The sequence below is a fragment of the Dryobates pubescens genome, chromosome 24 (assembly GCF_014839835.1).
Source record: "Dryobates pubescens isolate bDryPub1 chromosome 24, bDryPub1.pri, whole genome shotgun sequence".
NCBI classification, from domain to species: domain Eukaryota; kingdom Metazoa; phylum Chordata; class Aves; order Piciformes; family Picidae; genus Dryobates; species Dryobates pubescens.
In genome coordinates this window covers 16,498,265-16,514,677 of record NC_071635.1, presented here as the reverse complement: position 1 = coordinate 16,514,677, position 16,413 = coordinate 16,498,265, and the positions used below count along the sequence as shown (strand labels likewise).

Here is a 16,413-nt window from a genome sequence, read left to right as displayed (position 1 = left end):
CATTTTTGGCTGGAGAAGAGCTTGAGCTTCATGGAGTCCAAGCATTCTAAACCAGGGCTCTGCAGAGGCACAGGGATAGGATAGGATAGGATAGGGTAGGGTAGGGTAGGGTAGGGTAGGGTAGGATTAACCAGGTTGGAAAAGACCTCAGCGATCACCGAGTCCAACCTCTCCCCCAGCACCATCTGAGCAACTCAGCCATGGCACCCAGCACCCCATCCAGGCTCTTCCTAAACACCTCCAGGGATGGGGACTCCACCACCTCCCTGGGCAGCTCATCCCAATGGCCAATCTCTCTTTCTATTAAGAACTTCTTCCTCCCCTCCAGCCTCAACCTCCCCTGGCACAGCTTGAGACTGTGTCCCCTTGTTCTGGTGCTGGCCACCCAGGAGAAGAGACCAACCCCCAGCTGGCTACAACCTCCCTGCAGGGAGTTCAGGTAGAAGAGGGATTTGGGCCAGAGGGCTGGGGGAAGCTCAAATCCCCTTGCTTGGAGTCCCTGGCTCCTCTAAACCCAACCTCCTGCATGCTTAGGATCACAGAATCATGAAGGTTGGAAAAGACCTCTAAGGTCACTGAGTCCAACCATCAGCCCAGCACCACTGTGGCCACCAAACCATGGCCCCAGGAGGCAAGTCCACATGTGTTTTGAACACCTCCAGGGACGGGGACTCCACTGCCTCCCTGGGCAGCCTCTTCCAGTGCCTGGCCACTCTTGCAGGACAAACTTCTCCTCATGTCCAAGCTGAACCTCCCCTGGTGCAGCTTGAGGCCATTTCCTCTTATTCTATCACTTGTTCCTTGGGAGAAGAGACCAACCCCCACCTGGCTCCAGCCTCCTTGGAGGGAGATGTAGAGACCACTGAGGTCTCCCCTCAAGCCTTGTTTTCTCCAGACTGAACACCCCCAGTTCCCTCAGCTGCTCCTCCCCAGCCCTGTTCTCCAGAGCCTTCAGCAGCTTAGTTGCCTTTCTCTGGACACACTCCAGCACCTCGATGTCCTTCTTGAGGTGAGAGGCCCAAGACTGACCCCAGCACTCCAGGTATGCCCTCACCAGTGCTGAGGCCAGCGGGACAATCCCTGCCCTGCTGGCCACACCATTGCTGATCCAGGCTGGGAGCACCACACAGCTCTGGGGGTTCCCAGTGCAAGGTGCATGGATGGAATACTCATACACAGAAAGATGGGGGGGTGGGGAGGGAAGAGGGATGGAATAGAATAGAATAGAATAGAATAGAATAGAATAGAATAGAATAGAATAGACCAGGTAGGAAAAGACCTTTGAGGTCATCAAGTCCAACCTCTCACCCAACACCATCTGATCAACTAGACCATGGCACCAAGTGCCTCATCCAGGCTCTTCTTAAACACCAGGGCTCCCAGAGGACAGGCAGGACCACAGCAACTCCATCTCCCTCCGTGCCCCGGGCTCGGCACTGGAGGGCGGGAGGCAGGACCACGGCAACTCCATCGCCCTCCGTGCCCCGGGCTCTCGGGGCCGGCGTTGGAGGGCAGGAGGCAGGACCACGGCAATCCATCTCCCTCCGTACCCCGGGCTCTCGGGGCCGGCGTTGGAGGGCAGGAGGCAGGACCACGGCAATCCATCTCCCTCCGTGCCCCGGGCTCTCGTGGGTGGCACTGGAGGGCTGGAGGCAGGACCACAGCAATCCATCTCCCTCCGTGCCCCGGGCTCTCGGGGGTGGCACTGGAGGGCTGGAGGCAGGACCACGGCAACTCCATCTCCCTCCGTGCCCCGGGCTCTCGGGGCCGGCGTTGGAGGGCAGGAGGCAGGACCACGGCAATCCATCTCCCTCCGTGCCCCGGACTCTCGGGGGTGGCAGTGGAGGGCAGGAAGCAGGACCACGGCAATCCATCTCCCTCCGTGCCCCGGGCTCTCGGGGGTGGCAGTGGAGGGCAGGAAGCAGGACCACGGCAATCCATCTCCCTCCGTGCCCCGGGCTCTCGTGGGTGGCACTGGAGGGCTGGAGGCAGGACCACAGCAATCCATCTCCCTCCGTGCCCCGGGCTCTCGGGGGTGGCACTGGAGGGCTGGAGGCAGGACCACGGCAACTCCATCTCCCTCCGTGCCCCGGGCTCTCGGGGCTGGCACTGGAGGGCAGGAGGCAGGACCACAGCAACTCCATCGCCCTCCGTGCCCCGGACTCATCGGGCCGGCGTTGGAGGGCAGGAGGCAGGACCACGGCAATCCATCTCCCTCCGCGCCCCGGGCTCTCGGGGGTGGCACTGGAGGGCGGGAGGCAGGACCACGGCAATCCATCTCCCTCCGTGCCCCGGGCTCTCGGGGGTGGCACTGGAGAGCGGGAGGCAGGACCACGGCAATCCATCTCCCTCCGTGCCCCGGGCTCTCGGGGGTGGCACTGGAGGGCAGGAGGCAGGACCACGGCAATCCATCTCCCTCCGTGCCCCGGGCTCAGCACTGGAGGGCGGGAGGCAGGACCACGGCAATCCATCTCCCTCCGTGCCCCGGGCTCTCGGGGGTGGCACTGGAGGGCGGGAGGCAGGACCACGGCAATCCATCTCCCTCCGTGCCCCGGGCTCTCGGGGCTGGCACTGGAGGGCGGGAGGCAGGACCACGGCAATCCATCTCCCTCCGTGCCCCGGGCTCTCGGGGCTGGCACTGGAGGGCAGGAGGCAGGACCACGGCAATCCATCTCCCTCCGTGCCCCGGGCTCTCGGGGCTGGCACTGGAGGGCAGGAGGCAGGACCACAGCAACTCCATCGCCCTCCGTGCCCCGGACTCATCGGGCCGGCGTTGGAGGGCAGGAGGCAGGACCACGGCAATCCATCTCCCTCCGTGCCCCGGGCTCTCGGGGGTGGCACTGGAGGGCTGGAGGCAGGACCACGGCAATCCATCTCCCTCCGTGCCCCGGGCTCTCGGGGGTGGCACTGGAGGGCAGGAGGCAGGACCACGGCAATCCATCTCCCTCCGTGCCCCGGGCTCTCGGGGGTGGCAGTGGAGGGCAGGAAGCAGGACCACGGCAATCCATCGCCCTCGGTGCTCCCGGCTTTCGGGGCCGGCGTTGGAGGGCGGGAGGCAGGACCACAGCAACTCCATCTCCCTCCGTGCCCCGGGCTCGGCACTGGAGGGCGGGAGGCAGGACCACGGCAACTACATCTCCCTCCGTGCTCCGGGCTCTCGGGGCCGGCGTCGGAGGGCGGGCAGGGGGCGGGAGGCAGCGGCGGTCCGCCCCGGGCGGCGGCGGTGGCGGCGCTGGGGCCGATGGCGGCCCGCGGGGGCTGCCGTCGCGGCCGGGAGCAGCTGGAGCTGGAGCGCCTGGGGGAGGCGGCGCGGAGCGGCTCCTGCCCGCCGCCGTCGCCGCCGCTCTCCGCCTGCTCTCGGCAGGCTTGGAGCCGGGACAACCCGGGCTTCGAGCCCGAGGAGGAGGGAGCGGCGGCGGCGGCGGCAGGGCCGGTGCTGGACATGATGGACGTGGAGTGGGGCAGCCCCGCGGCCGCCGCTTCGTCGTCTCTGGGCAGCGGCGCGACGGGGCCGGGCGGCGGCGGGCGGCGGGCAGGGCGGCGGCTGGCGGCGGCGGCGGGGCGCGGAGGGACCGAGGGGCCGAGCCGCCACCAGCTGCCGCCCGACGGCGCCGCGCCCCGCCGAGGGGCCTGGGCCAAGCGCCTGGCGCGGCGGCTGCGAGGTGAGAGCCTGCCCCCTCCTCTCGGTGCCCCCCGTGTCCCGTCTCTCTCGGTGACCCCCTCTCGGTACGCCCTTTTCCCCCTGCTCTCTCGGTGCCCCCTTCCCCCTGCTCTCTCTGTGCCCCCCTCTCGGTACCCCCCCGTGCCCCTGCTGTCTCGGTGCCCCCTTCCCCCTGCTCTCTCTGTGCCCCCCTCCTCCTGCTCTCTCTGGGCCCCCCTCGCTGTATCCTTCATCCCCCTGCTGTCTCGGTGCCCCCTTCCCCCTGCTCTCTCTGTGCCCCCCTCGCTGTATCCTCCATCCCCCTGCTCTCTCTGTGCCCCCCTCCTCCTGCTCTCTCTGGGCCCCCCTCGCTGTATCCTCCATCCCCCTGCTCTCTCGGTGCCCCCCTCTCTGTGCCCCCCTTCCCCCTGCTCTCTCTCTGCCCCCCTCGCTGTACCCTCCATCCCCCTGCCCTCTCTCTGTGCCCCCCTCGCTGTAACCTCCATCCCCCTGCTGTCTCGGTGCCCCCTTCCCCCTGCTCTCTCTGTGCCCCCCTCGCTGTATCCTCCATCCCCCTGCTCTCTCTGTGCCCCCCTCCTCCTGCTCTCTCTGGGCCCCCCTCGCTGTATCCTCCATCCCCCTGCTCTCTCGGTGCCCCCCTCTCTGTGCCCCCCTTCCCCCTGCTCTCTCTCTGCCCCCCTCGCTGTACCCTCCATCCCCCTGCCCTCTCTCTGTGCCCCCCTCGCTGTTACCTCCATCCCCCTGCTGTCTCGGTGCCCCCTTCCCCCTGCTCTCTCTGTGCCCCCCTCGCTGTATCCTCCATCCCCCTGCTCTCTCTGTGCCCCCTTCCCCCTGCTCTCTCTGTGCCCCCCTTCCCCCTGCTCTCTCTCTGCCCCCCTCTCTGTGCCCTCCATCCCCCTGCTGTCTCGGTGCCCCCTTCCCCCTGCTCTCTCTCTGTCCCCCCTCTCTGTACCCTCCATCCCCCTGCTCTATCTGTGCCCCCCCTCTCTGTGCCCCCCTTCCCCCTGCTCTCTCAGTGCCCCCCATCCCCTTGCTCTCCCTGTGCATCCCTCCCAGTGCCCCCCACTCCTGTGCTCTCTCTGTGCCCCCTGTGCCCCTGCTCTCTGTGCCCCCTGTCCCCCTGCCCTCTGGGCTCCTGTCCCTCCCACTTCCTTCCGTCCTCCTCCCTGCCCTTCCCCTCTGTCCCCCCTGCCCTCACCCCTCCTGGCAGAGCAGGGTTCCCTGTGCCTCCCCACCCCTGTCCCTGCAGGCTGTCACCCAGGGGAGTGCCTGTGGGCTGTCTGGGATCCTTTATTGCCTTTTCCACCCACCCACAGCTTTGCTACCTCTTCTTCTTCCCTTCTTCCCCCCCTGTGCCCCCCTGTGCTTGCCCCTGTCTGTGTCCCCACCTCTGCATGCAGAGCTCTGGTTTCTATCCCCCTCCAGCACAGACAAATGCTCACACTCCTCTCTTTCTCTCTCTCTCTCTCTCTCTTTCTCTCCTTCCCTCTGCAGCACCAAGCTCTCTGTCCCCCCAGGTCTTAGTTCTGGCTGCTTGCAGTGTGCTGTGCTGACTCTCCTGGGTTGCAGGTGGCTTTGCTGGTCCATCACCCCAGGTATTTGGAGAGGCAGAGCAGAGGATTGGTCTTTCTCTCCTTTTTACAGCACCCCAAAACGGTGGGGGGTGAAGGGGGGGGGTTGGAAGAGACCTCTGAAACCCATCCAGTCCAACCCCATGCTCCCCCCTCACCCTGCTTCTTCCCTTGCTAGAGCAGGATCATGCAGAGTAAATCCCACAGGAGCACATCCAGAGGGGCTTGGAATGCCTCCAGACTCCAGGACCCCTCTGGGCATCCATCCTCAGAGTGGGATTGCTGGCTGCAGCGCTGCACAGTGCCTCAGGGCCACCCTGGGGTCCTTGGAGGGGGCTGCCTGTTGGTGAGCAGCTGGTGGCCAGGGGCATAGTTTGAAATAGCTTTGAGAGCAGCCCTGGAGGAAAGGCCTTGGGGGTGCTGGGGGAGGAGAAGCTCAGCAGCAGCCAGCAGGGAGCACTTGCAGCCCAGAGAGCCAAGCAGAGCCTGGGCTGCAGCCAGAGAAGTGTGGCCAGCAGGGCCAGGGAGGGGATTCTGCCCCTCTGCTCCACTCTGCTGAGCCCACAGCTGCAGCTCTGGGGCCAGCTCTGCAGCCTCTGCTTGGCTCTCTGGGCTGCAGCAAGGGAAGTGTGGCCAGCAGGGCCAGGGAGGGGATTCTCCAGCCTGGGCTGCAGCAAGAGCTTCCTAAGCTGTGGTGTGGGTAAGGTCAGAGCAGACACAGATGGGAAGAAAGTCCATCAGGGACACTTCCCTCACCTCCATGAGATAGCCTCCAGCATCAGGAGCTTGGCTGAATCTCTGTGGCTCATCTGAATCTGTCTCCAGCTTTGGCTGCAGGAAGGTTGCTTACTTGTACTGCCCTTTCCTCTAGCATTGCATAGAGTCACCCCCAGGCTGGATGGGGCTCAAGGTGACAGGAGCACAGAGCTGCCAGGGCTGGCAGGGACCCCAAGGCTCAGCCAGCCCCAGCCCCTGCCCTGGGCAGGGACACCTCACACCACAGCAGGTTGCTCACAGCCACCTCCAGCCTGGCTGCAAACACCTCCAGCCAGGAGGCTGCCACCACCTCCCTGGGCAGCCTGGGCCAGGCTCTCACCACCCTCCTGGCCAACAACTTCTTCCTCACAGCCAATCTCCAGCTCCCCACTTCTACTTCTGCTCCAGCCCCCCCAGTCCTGTCCCTCCCTCACCCCCTCCAAAGTCCCTCCCCAGCTCTCTTGCAGCCCCCTGCAGCTCCTGCAAGGCCACCAGAAGGTCTCCTGGGAGCCTTCTCCTCTGCAGCCTGCACAACCCCAACTCTCTCAGGCTGTGCTCAGAGCAGCTCCAGCCCTCTGCTCCTCCTCCTGGCCCTGCTCTGGACACCTTCCAGCCCCTCCAGATCCCTCTTGCAATAGGGGCTCCAGAGCTGGAGGCAGTACTCCAGGTGGGGTCTCCCCAGAGCTGAGCAGAGGGGCAGAATCCCCTCCCTGGCCCTGCTGGCCACACTTCTCTTGCTGCAGCCCAGGCTCTGCTTGGCTCTCTGGGCTGCAAGTGCTCCCTGCTGGCTCCTGGGGAGCTTCTCCTCCCACAAGGAGGGGGGGAGAAGCACCCCCAAGGCCTTTTCTCCAGGGCTGCTCTGCAGCCAGTCCCTGCCCAGCCTGGATCAGTGCCTGGGATTGCCCAGCCCCAGCTGCAGGACCTTGCCCTTGGTCTGGTTGAACCTCCTGAGGGTGTCCTGGGCCCAGCTCTGCAGCCTGTCCAGGTGCCTCTGGCTGGATCCCTTCCCTCCCTCCTGTCTGCTGCAGCACACAGCTTGGTGTCCTCAGCAACCCTGCTGAGGCTGCACCCAATGCCACTGTCCATGGCACCAGCAAAGATGCTGAACAAGCCTTGGCCCAGTGCTACACCCAGAGCCTTGCCTGAGCTGTGCTGTGGCTCTGGGAGGCAGTCAGCACCCAGAGCCTTGCCTGAGCTGTGCTGTGGCTCTGGGAGGCAGAGTCAGCACCCAGAGCCTTGCCTGAGCTCTGCTGTGGCTCTGGGAGGCAGAGTCAGCACCCAGAGCCTTGCCTGAGCTGTGCTGTGGCTCTGGGAGGCAGAGTCAGCACCCAGAGCCTTGCCTGAGCTGTGCTGTGGCTCTGGGAGGCAGAGTCAGCACCCAGAGCCTTGCCTGAGCTCTGCTGTGGCTCTGGGAGGCAGAGTCAGCACCCAGAGCCTTGCCTGAGCTGTGCTGTGGCTCTGGGAGGGCAGAGTCAGCACCCAGAGCCTTGCCTGAGCTCTGCTGTGGCTCTGGGAGGCAGAGTCAGCACCCAGAGCCTTGCCTGAGCTCTGCTGTGGCTCTGGGAGGCAGAGTCAGCACCCAGAGCCTTGCCTGAGCTGTGCTGTGGCTCTGGGAGGCAGAGTCAGCACCCAGAGCCTTGCCTGAGCTGTGCTGTGGCTCTGGGAGGCAGAGTCAGCACCCAGAGCCTTGCCTGAGCTGTGCTGTGGCTCTGGGAGGCAGTCAGCACCCAGAGCCTTGCCTGAGCTGTGCTGTGGCTCTGGGAGGGCAGTCAGCACCCAGAGCCTTGCCTGAGCTGTGCTGTGGCTCTGGGAGGCAGAGTCAGCACCCAGAGCCTTGCCTGAGCTCTGCTGTGGCTCTGGGAGGCAGAGTCAGCACCCAGAGCCTTGCCTGAGCTGTGCTGTGGCTCTGGGAGGCAGAGTCAGCACCCAGAGCCTTGCCTGAGCTGTGCTGTGGCTCTGGGAGGCAGAGTCAGCACCCAGAGCCTTGCCTGAGCTGTGCTGTGGCTCTGGGAGGCAGTCAGCACCCAGAGCCTTGCCTGAGCTGTGCTGTGGCTCTGGGAGGCAGAGTCAGCACCCAGAGCCTTGCCTGAGCTCTGCTGTGGCTCTGGGAGGCAGAGTCAGCACCCAGAGCCTTGCCTGAGCTCTGCTGTGGCTCTGGGAGGCAGAGTCAGCACCCAGAGCCTTGCCTGAGCTGTGCTGTGGCTCTGGGAGGCAGGTCAGCACCCAGAGCCTTGCCTGAGCTGTGCTGTGGCTCTGGGAGGCAGAGTCAGCACCCAGAGCCTTGCCTGAGCTCGTGCTGTGGCTCTGGGAGGCAGAGTCAGCACCCAGAGCCTTGCCTGAGCTGTGCTGTGGCTCTGGGAGGCAGAGTCAGCACCCAGAGCCTTGCCTGAGCTGTGCTGTGGCTCTGGGAGGCAGAGTCAGCACCCAGAGCCTTGCCTGAGCTGTGCTGTGGCTCTGGGAGGCAGAGTCAGCACCCAGAGCCTTGCCTGAGCTGTGCTGTGGCTCTGGGAGGCAGAGTCAGCACCCAGAGCCTTGCCTGAGCTGTGCTGTGGCTCTGGGAGGCAGTCAGCACCCAGAGCCTTGCCTGAGCTGTGCTGTGGCTCTGGGAGGCAGAGTCAGCACCCAGAGCCTTGCCTGAGCTGTGCTGTGGCTCTGGGAGGCAGAGTCAGCACCCAGAGCCTTGCCTGAGCTGTGCTGTGGCTCTGGGAGGCAGAGTCAGCACCCAGAGCCTTGCCTGAGCTGTGCTGTGGCTCTGGGAGGCAGAGTCAGCACCCAGAGCCTTGCCTGAGCTGTGCTGTGGCTCTGGGAGGCAGAGTCAGCACCCAGAGCCTTGCCTGAGCTGTGCTGTGGCTCTGGGAGGCAGAGTCAGCACCCAGAGCCTTGCCTGAGCTGTGCTGTGGCTCTGGGAGGCAGAGTCAGCACCCAGAGCCTTGCCTGAGCTGTGCTGTGGCTCTGGGAGGCAGAGTCAGCACCCAGAGCCTTGCCTGAGCTGTGCTGTGGCTCTGGGAGGCAGAGTCAGCACCCAGAGCCTTGCCTGAGCTGTGCTGTGGCTCTGGGAGGCAGAGTCAGCACCCAGAGCCTTGCCTGAGCTGTGCTGTGGCTCTGGGAGGCAGAGTCAGCACCCAGAGCCTTGCCTGAGCTGTGCTGTGGCTCTGGGAGGCAGAGTCAGCACCCAGAGCCTTGCCTGAGCTGTGCTGTGGCTCTGGGAGGCAGAGTCAGCACCCAGAGCCTTGCCTGAGCTGTGCTGTGGCTCTGGGAGGCAGAGTCAGCACCCAGAGCCTTGCCTGAGCTGCTGCTGTGGCTCTGGGAGGCAGAGTCAGCACCCAGAGCCTTGCCTGAGCTGTGCTGTGGCTCTGGGAGGCAGAGTCAGCACCCAGAGCCTTGCCTGAGCTCTGCTGTGGCTCTGGGAGGCAGTCAGCACCCAGAGCCTTGCCTGAGCTGTGCTGTGGCTCTGGGAGGCAGAGTCAGCACCCAGAGCCTTGCCTGAGCTGTGCTGTGGCTCTGGGAGGCAGAGTCAGCACCCAGAGCCTTGCCTGAGCTGTGCTGTGGCTCTGGGAGGCAGAGTCAGCACCAGAGCCTTGCCTGAGCTGTGCTGTGGCTCTGGGAGGCAGAGTCAGCACCCAGAGCCTTGCCTGAGCTGTGCTGTGGCTCTGGGAGGCAGAGTCAGCACCCAGAGCCTTGCCTGAGCTGTGCTGTGGCTCTGGGAGGCAGAGTCAGCACCCAGAGCCTTGCCTGAGCTGTGCTGTGGCTCTGGGAGGCAGAGTCAGCACCCAGAGCCTTGCCTGAGCTGTGTGCTGTGGCTCTGGGAGGCAGAGTCAGCACCCAGAGCCTTGCCTGAGCTGTGCTGTGGCTCTGGGAGGCAGGAGTCAGCACCCAGAGCCTTGCCTGAGCTGTGCTGTGGCTCTGGGAGGCAGAGTCAGCACCCGAGCCTTGCCTGAGCTGTGCTGTGGCTCTGGGCAGGCAGAGTCAGCACCCAGAGCCTTGCCTGAGCTGTGCTGTGGCTCTGGGAGGCAGAGTCAGCACCCCGAGCCTTGCCTGAGCTTGCTGTGGCTCTGGGAGGCAGAGTCAGCACCCAGAGCCTTGCCTGAGCTCTGCTGTGGCTCTGGGAGGCAGAGTCAGCACCCAGAGCCTTGCCTGAGCTGTGCTGTGGCTCTGGGAGGCAGAGTCAGCACCCAGAGCCTTGCCTGAGCTGTGCTGTGGCTCTGGGAGGCAGAGTCAGCACCCAGAGCCTTGCCTGAGCTGTGCTGTGGCTCTGGGAGGCAGTCAGCACCCAGAGCCTTGCCTGAGCTCTGCTGTGGCTCTGGGAGGCAGTCAGCACCCAGAGCCTTGCCTGAGCTGTGCTGTGGCTCTGGGAGGCAGAGTCAGCCACCCAGAGCCTTGCCTGAGCTCTGCTGTGGCTCTGGGAGGCAGTCAGCACCCAGAAGCCTTGCCTGAGCTGTGCTGTGGCTCTGGGAGGCAGAGTCAGCACCCAGAGCCTTGCCTGAGCTGTGCTGTGGCTCTGGGAGGCAGAGTCAGCACCCAGAGCCTTGCCTGAGCTCTGCTGTGGCTCTGGGAGGCAGTCAGCACCCAGAGCCTTGCCTGAGCTCTGCTGTGGCTCTGGGAGGCAGTCAGCACCCAGAGCCTTGCCTGAGCTGTGCTGTGGCTCTGGGAGGCAGAGTCAGCACCCAGAGCCTTGCCTGAGCTGTGCTGTGGCTCTGGGAGGCAGAGTCAGCACCCAGAGCCTTGCCTGAGCTGTGCTGTGGCTCTGGGAGGCAGAGTCAGCACCCAGAGCCTTGCCTGAGCTCTGCTGTGGCTCTGGGAGGCAGTCAGCACCCAGAGCCTTGCCTGAGCTGTGCTGTGGCTCTGGGAGGCAGAGTCAGCACCCAGAGCCTTGCCTGAGCTGTGCTGTGGCTCTGGGAGGCAGAGTCAGCACCCAGAGCCTTGCCTGAGCTCTGCTGTGGCTCTGGGAGGCAGTCAGCACCCAGAGCCTTGCCTGAGCTGTGCTGTGGCTCTGGGAGGCAGAGTCAGCACCCAGAGCCTTGCCTGAGCTCTGCTGTGGCTCTGGGAGGCAGTCAGCAACCCAGAGCCTTGCCTGAGCTGTGCTGTGGCTCTGGGAGGCAGAGTCAGCACCCAGAGCCTTGCCTGAGCTCTGCTGTGGCTCTGGGAGGCAGAGTCAGCACCCAGAGCCTTGCCTGAGCTCTGCTGTGGCTCTGGGAGGCAGAGTCAGCACCCAGAGCCTTGCCTGAGCTGTGCTGTGGCTCTGGGAGGCAGAGTCAGCACCCAGAGCCTTGCCTGAGCTGTGCTGTGGCTCTGGGAGGCTGTTCCCCCCCTTCCCCTCTAACTCTCTTCCCTGTTCCCTGGCTGCTGGCAGTGTTCTCCCAGGTCAGGATTGGAGCTTGCAAAAGCTTTCTGCTCACCAAGTTTTCTGCTCCAGCACATTTCTTCTTGGTGAGTAATGTGTTGAGAGCCAGGACTTGGCTCTCTGGCCTGCTCAGCTCACTGCCTGGCCCAGCTTTTTTCCTTCCCCCTTCCCCTGCTGTTGTCCTGCCTTCCTCTGAGGGTGGTGCTGGCTTAGAGGCTGAGCTGCTTGGTGGCTCTGAAAAGCTCTTCTTGGTGTCTTCAAGACTGACCTGACTGTGGGGCTCTTGTGGAGTGGAGCTGCAGCCTGCAGTGAAGTGCTGGAGCTGGACCAGAGGAGGCCACCAAGATGCTCAGAGAGCCTCCCCTGGTGGGGGACAGGCTGGGGGGCTGGGCAGCCTGGAGCAGGGCAGAGGAGGCAACCAAGATGCTCAGAGGGCTGGAGAGCCTCCCTGGTGGGGGACAGGCTGGGGGACAGGGGCTGGGCAGCCTGGAGCAGGGCAGAGGAGGCCACCAAGATGCTCAGAGGGCTGGAGAGCCTCCCTGGTGGGGGACAGGCTGGGGGGCTGGGGCTGGGCAGCCTGGAGCAGGGCAGAGGAGGCAACCAAGATGCTCAGAGAGCCTCCCCTGGTGGGGGACAGGCTGGGGGGCTGGGGCTGGGCAGCCTGGAGCAGGGCAGAGGAGGCCACCAAGATGCTCAGAGAACCTCCCCTGGTGGGGGACAGGCTGGGGGGCTGGGGCTGGGCAGCCTGGAGCAGGGCAGGGGAAGCCACCAAGATGCTCAGAGAGCCTCCCCTGGTGGGGGCCTGGGGCTGGGCAGCCTGGAGCAGCTCCAGGGAGACCTGAGAGCAGCCTTCCAGTGCCTGCAGGAGAGCTGGAGAGGGACCTGTGGCAAGGGCTGGGAGTGCCAGGATGAGAGGTGCTGGGAGGAGCTGTCCCGTGGAGAACTTCTTGTCCACCCTTGAAGGAGAATTTCCCCCCCCCTGCTCAGTGTCCATTCACAGAGCTTGCTTGGGCCCTCTGTGTGGTGGGCAGAAGGGTCTCAGCTGGTCAGCAAAGGAGGGGAAGTGAATGCCTGTGCCTGGGGGAGCTCCTGCAGGATGCATTTTGGGGTCTCCTGGCGACCACTGACATCAAAGCTGATCTCCATGCCCTTCCCTGGGCCATTGTCAGGGGGAGGGATCTGGGGTGAGGTTTAGATTGGAGATGAGGAAGAAGTTGTTGGCCAGGAGGGTGGTGAGAGCCTGGCCCAGGCTGCCCAGGGAGGTGGTGGAAGCCTCCTGGCTGGAGGTGTTTGCAGCCAGGCTGGAGGTGGCTGTGAGCAACCTGCTGTGGTGTGAGGTGTCCCTGCCCAGGGCAGGGGGCTGGGGCTGCCTGAGCCCTGAGCTCCCTTCCCATCTTGCCCACTCTGTGCTCCTGTCACCTTGAGCCCCATCCAGCCTGGGGAAGGAGTTGCTCTTGCTTGAGCTTGGATCAGTTGAGAGTCCATAGAAGTATCCCCAGCAGGCAGGACCTAGGTTGCACTCTCAAAACCACTCTGGGGAGACCTCTTTGAGGCCTTCCAGTGCATCAAGAGGACTCTAAGGAAGTTGGGGACAGAGTTTTGAGCAGGGCCTGTGGTGACAGGACAAGGGCTGATGGTTTGAGCTCAAAGAGGGAGATTGAGACTGGAGAGAAGAGAGAAGTTTCCCCTAATGAAGGTGGTGACAAAGCCACAGGTTCCAGCAGGAGCTCAGGGAGCTGCTGGAGAGAGTCCAGCCCAGAGGCACAGAGCTGCTGCAGCCAGGGGAACATCTCCCTGTGAGGCCAGGCTGAGGCAGCTGGGGCTGGGGGCTTGGAGCAGAGGAGCCTGAGGGTGACCTTGCTGGGGATGAAGATGTGCAGGGCTGGAGCCAGGCTCTGCTCAGGGCTGGCCAAGGACAGCACCAGGGGCACTGGGGGCAAGCTGGAGCAGAGGAGGTGCCAGGGGAAGAGGAGGGAAAGCTTTGTCCCTGTGAGGCTGCTGGAGCCTGGAGCAGGCTGCCCAGAGAGGTTGTGGAGGCTGCTCTGGAGCCTTTCCAACCCCTCCTGGCTGTGCTCTGGGTGCCCTGCCCTGGGTGATGCTGCTCTGGCAGGGGGCTTGGACCTGATGATCTCTGGAGGTCCCTTCCAGCCCCCTCCCATTCTGTGCTCCTGTGGTGGGAGCTGCCCCCTGCCTGAAACCATTCTCCAGGTCAGGCATCCTGGGGCTCTGGGCAGCCTGCTCTGGTTGCACATTGTCCCCTGCTGCCTGCAGGGGGGTTGTGCCAGGTGGCCTTTAAAGTTCCTTTCCAGCCCAGCCCATCCTGTGGTTCTGTGTCCTCTGTGTGCCTGGCAGCAGCCATCTGTGCAGCTCATGAGGTGAGTTTCCCTTCCCAGGTCTGTGGGGGACCAGGCTGATGGAAGAGAGCAACACCAGCAGAGAGAGGTACCTGAGGAGTGCTCTGAGGGAGCTGCTCACCTACTTGGCTTTCCTCCTGGTCCTCTGTGTCTGTGAGTATCACCCAGAGCCACTCAGACATCCACTTAGAGAGCCACACAGCTGGCAGGGCTGGCAGGGACCCCAAGGCTCAGCCAGGGACACCTCACACCACAGCAGGTTGCTCACAGCCACCTCCAGCCTGGCTGCAAACACCTCCAGCCAGGAGGCTTCCACCACCTCCCTGGGCAGCCTGGGCCAGGCTCTCACCACCCTCCTGGCCAACAACTTCTTCCTCACAGCCAAGCTCCAGCTCCCCACTTCTACTTCTGCTCCAGCCCCCCCACTCCTGTCCCTCCCTCACCCCCCAGAGCAGAGGGGCAGGATCCTCTCCCTCCACCTCTGGCAATGGGCACTGGCAGCCCAGCTGAGCTGCCCTTGGCTTTCTGGGCTGCCAGTGCCCATTGCTGGCTTTCTGTCCCAGGCCTGATTCCTGCCCCCCTCAGAGGTGTCCCAGACCCCTATCCCTCCCTCACCCCCTCCAAAGTCCCTCCCCAGCTCTCTTGCAGCCCCCTGCAGCTCCTGGGAGGCCACCAGAAGGTCTCCTGGGAGCCTTCTCCTCTGCAGCCTGCACAACCCCAACTCTCTCAGGCTGTGCTCAGAGCAGCTCCAGCCCTCTGCTCCTCCTCCTGGCCCTGCTCTGGACACCTTCCAGCCCCTCCAGAGCCTTCCTGGCACAGAGGCTGCAGAGCTGGCCCCAGAGCTGCAGCTGTGGGCTCAGCAGAGTGGAGCAGAGGGGCAGAATCCCCTCCCTGGCCCTGCTGGCCACACTTCTCTTGCTGCAGCCCAGGCTCTGCTTGGCTCTCTGGGCTGCAAGTGCTCCCTGCTGGCTCCTGGGGAGCTTCTCCTCCCCCAGCACCCCCAAGGCCTTTCCTCCAGGGCTGCTCTGCAGCCAGTCCCTGCCCAGCCTGGCTCAGGGCCTGGGATTGCCCTGCCCCAGCTGCAGGAGCTGGCAGCTCCCTGGGACTCCACCATAAAGACTATTCCAGGGGTCACAGCACCACAGCACATCAGAGGCTGGAAGGGACCTCCAGAGATCATCCAGTCCACCCCCCTGCCAGAGCAGTGTCCCCTAGGGGCAGTCCTCACAGGGATGCATCCAGCTTGGGGAGATCTCCAGAGGAGGAGGACTCCACAGCCTCTCTGAGCTGCCTGTTCCAGTGCTGCCCAACCAACCAACCTGGGCAGGTGTTGGAGGCATCCTGTGCTTCTGCACAGCTCCAACCTGACCTATTCCAACCCAAAGAAGCCCAAATGTTGTTTCCAGTTCTCCTTTTCTGGGTCTGTTTTTGGTTCTTCTTTTGCTTTGCTTTGGTTTGGTTTGGTTTGGTTTGGTTTGGTTTGGTTTGGTTTGGTTGGTTGTTTTTCCTCCCCCCTCCCCCAGGCCTTCACCTCTCTCCCTGCTCCCCACCCTCTTTTGCAGTGACTTATGGCACAGGGAGCTCCAGCATGTATTACTACACCAGGGTCATGGCCCAGCTCTTCCTGGAGACCCCTGTGTCCAAACTGGAGAAAACTGATTTCAAGACCCTGTCCTCCATGGATGACTTCTGGAAGGTAATCAAACCACCCCCCAGGCCTTCATCTCTCTGTGGCTGGTGCAGAGGGTGGTGGTGAATGGTGCCACAGCCAGCTGGCAGCCAGGCACCAGTGCTGTGCCCCAGGGAGCAGGGCTGGGCCCCAGCCTGATCAATATCTTCACTGATGATCTGGAGGAGGGGATGGAGTCCATCAGCAGGGAATGTGCAGCTGACAGCAAGCTGGGGGCAGGAGCTGAGCTGTGAGAGGGCAGCAGAGCTCTGCAGAGGGACCTGGCCAGGCTGGGCAGAGGGGCAGAGGCCAACAGGATGGCACTGAGCAAGTCCCAGTGCCAGGGGCTGCACCTTGGCCACAGCAACCCCAGGCAGTGCCACAGAGAGCAGAGTCCTGCAGCTGCAGCAGCACAGCTTGGGAGGGGATCTGCTGCAGAGCAGCCCCAGGGAGGAGCAGCTGGCAGTGCTGCTGGGCAGCAAGCTCTGCATGGGGCAGCAAGGTGCCTTGGGGGCCAAGGAGGCCAAGGGGGTCCTGGGGGGCATCCAGCAGGGCCAGGGAGGTTCTGCTCCCCCTCTGCTCTGCCCTGCTGAGACCTCCCCTGCAAGATTGCCTCCAGCCCTGGGCTGCCCAGCTCAGGAGGGACAGGGAGCTGCTGCAGAGAGGCCAAGGCAGGCTGCAAGGCTGCTGAAGGGACTGCAGCACTGCCTGGGGAGGAGAGGCTGAGAGCCCTGGGGGTGCTGAGTGTGGAGAGCAGAAGGCTGAGAGGGAGCTGAGCAATGGCTCTCAGGAGCTGAGGGCTGGGGGGCAGGAAGGGAGGCACAGGGACAGCCTCTGCTCACTGTGCCCTGGCACAGGCCAAGGGGCAAGGGATGGAAAGTGCAGCCCAGGAGCTTCCAGCTCAGCATCAGGAGCAACTTCTTGGCTGGGAGGCTGCCAGAGGCCTGGAGCAGGCTGCCCAGAGAGGTTGTGGAGTCTCCTTCTGTGGAGCCTCTGCAGCCCTGGCTGGCTGTGTTCTGTGTGCCCTGGGCTGGATCCTCTGCTCCTGCTCTGCCAGGGGC

At 64.1% G+C, this 16,413-nt stretch overlaps 1 protein-coding gene across 1 annotated transcript in view; it reads left to right on the top strand.

Moving 5' to 3' along the window:
- Nucleotides 1-3,213: 3,213 nt before the first annotated feature.
- PKD2 (polycystin 2, transient receptor potential cation channel) overlaps nucleotides 3,214-16,413 on the top strand; it is a 38,498-nt gene continuing 25,298 nt past the window's right edge. The window contains exons 1-3 of the mRNA XM_054172522.1: nucleotides 3,214-3,662; nucleotides 13,723-13,836; nucleotides 15,246-15,379. Coding sequence (XP_054028497.1) covers nucleotides 3,242-3,662; nucleotides 13,723-13,836; nucleotides 15,246-15,379 — 669 coding nt within the window. The 5' untranslated portion in view covers nucleotides 3,214-3,241. The remainder of the gene's footprint in view (nucleotides 3,663-13,722; nucleotides 13,837-15,245; nucleotides 15,380-16,413) is intronic.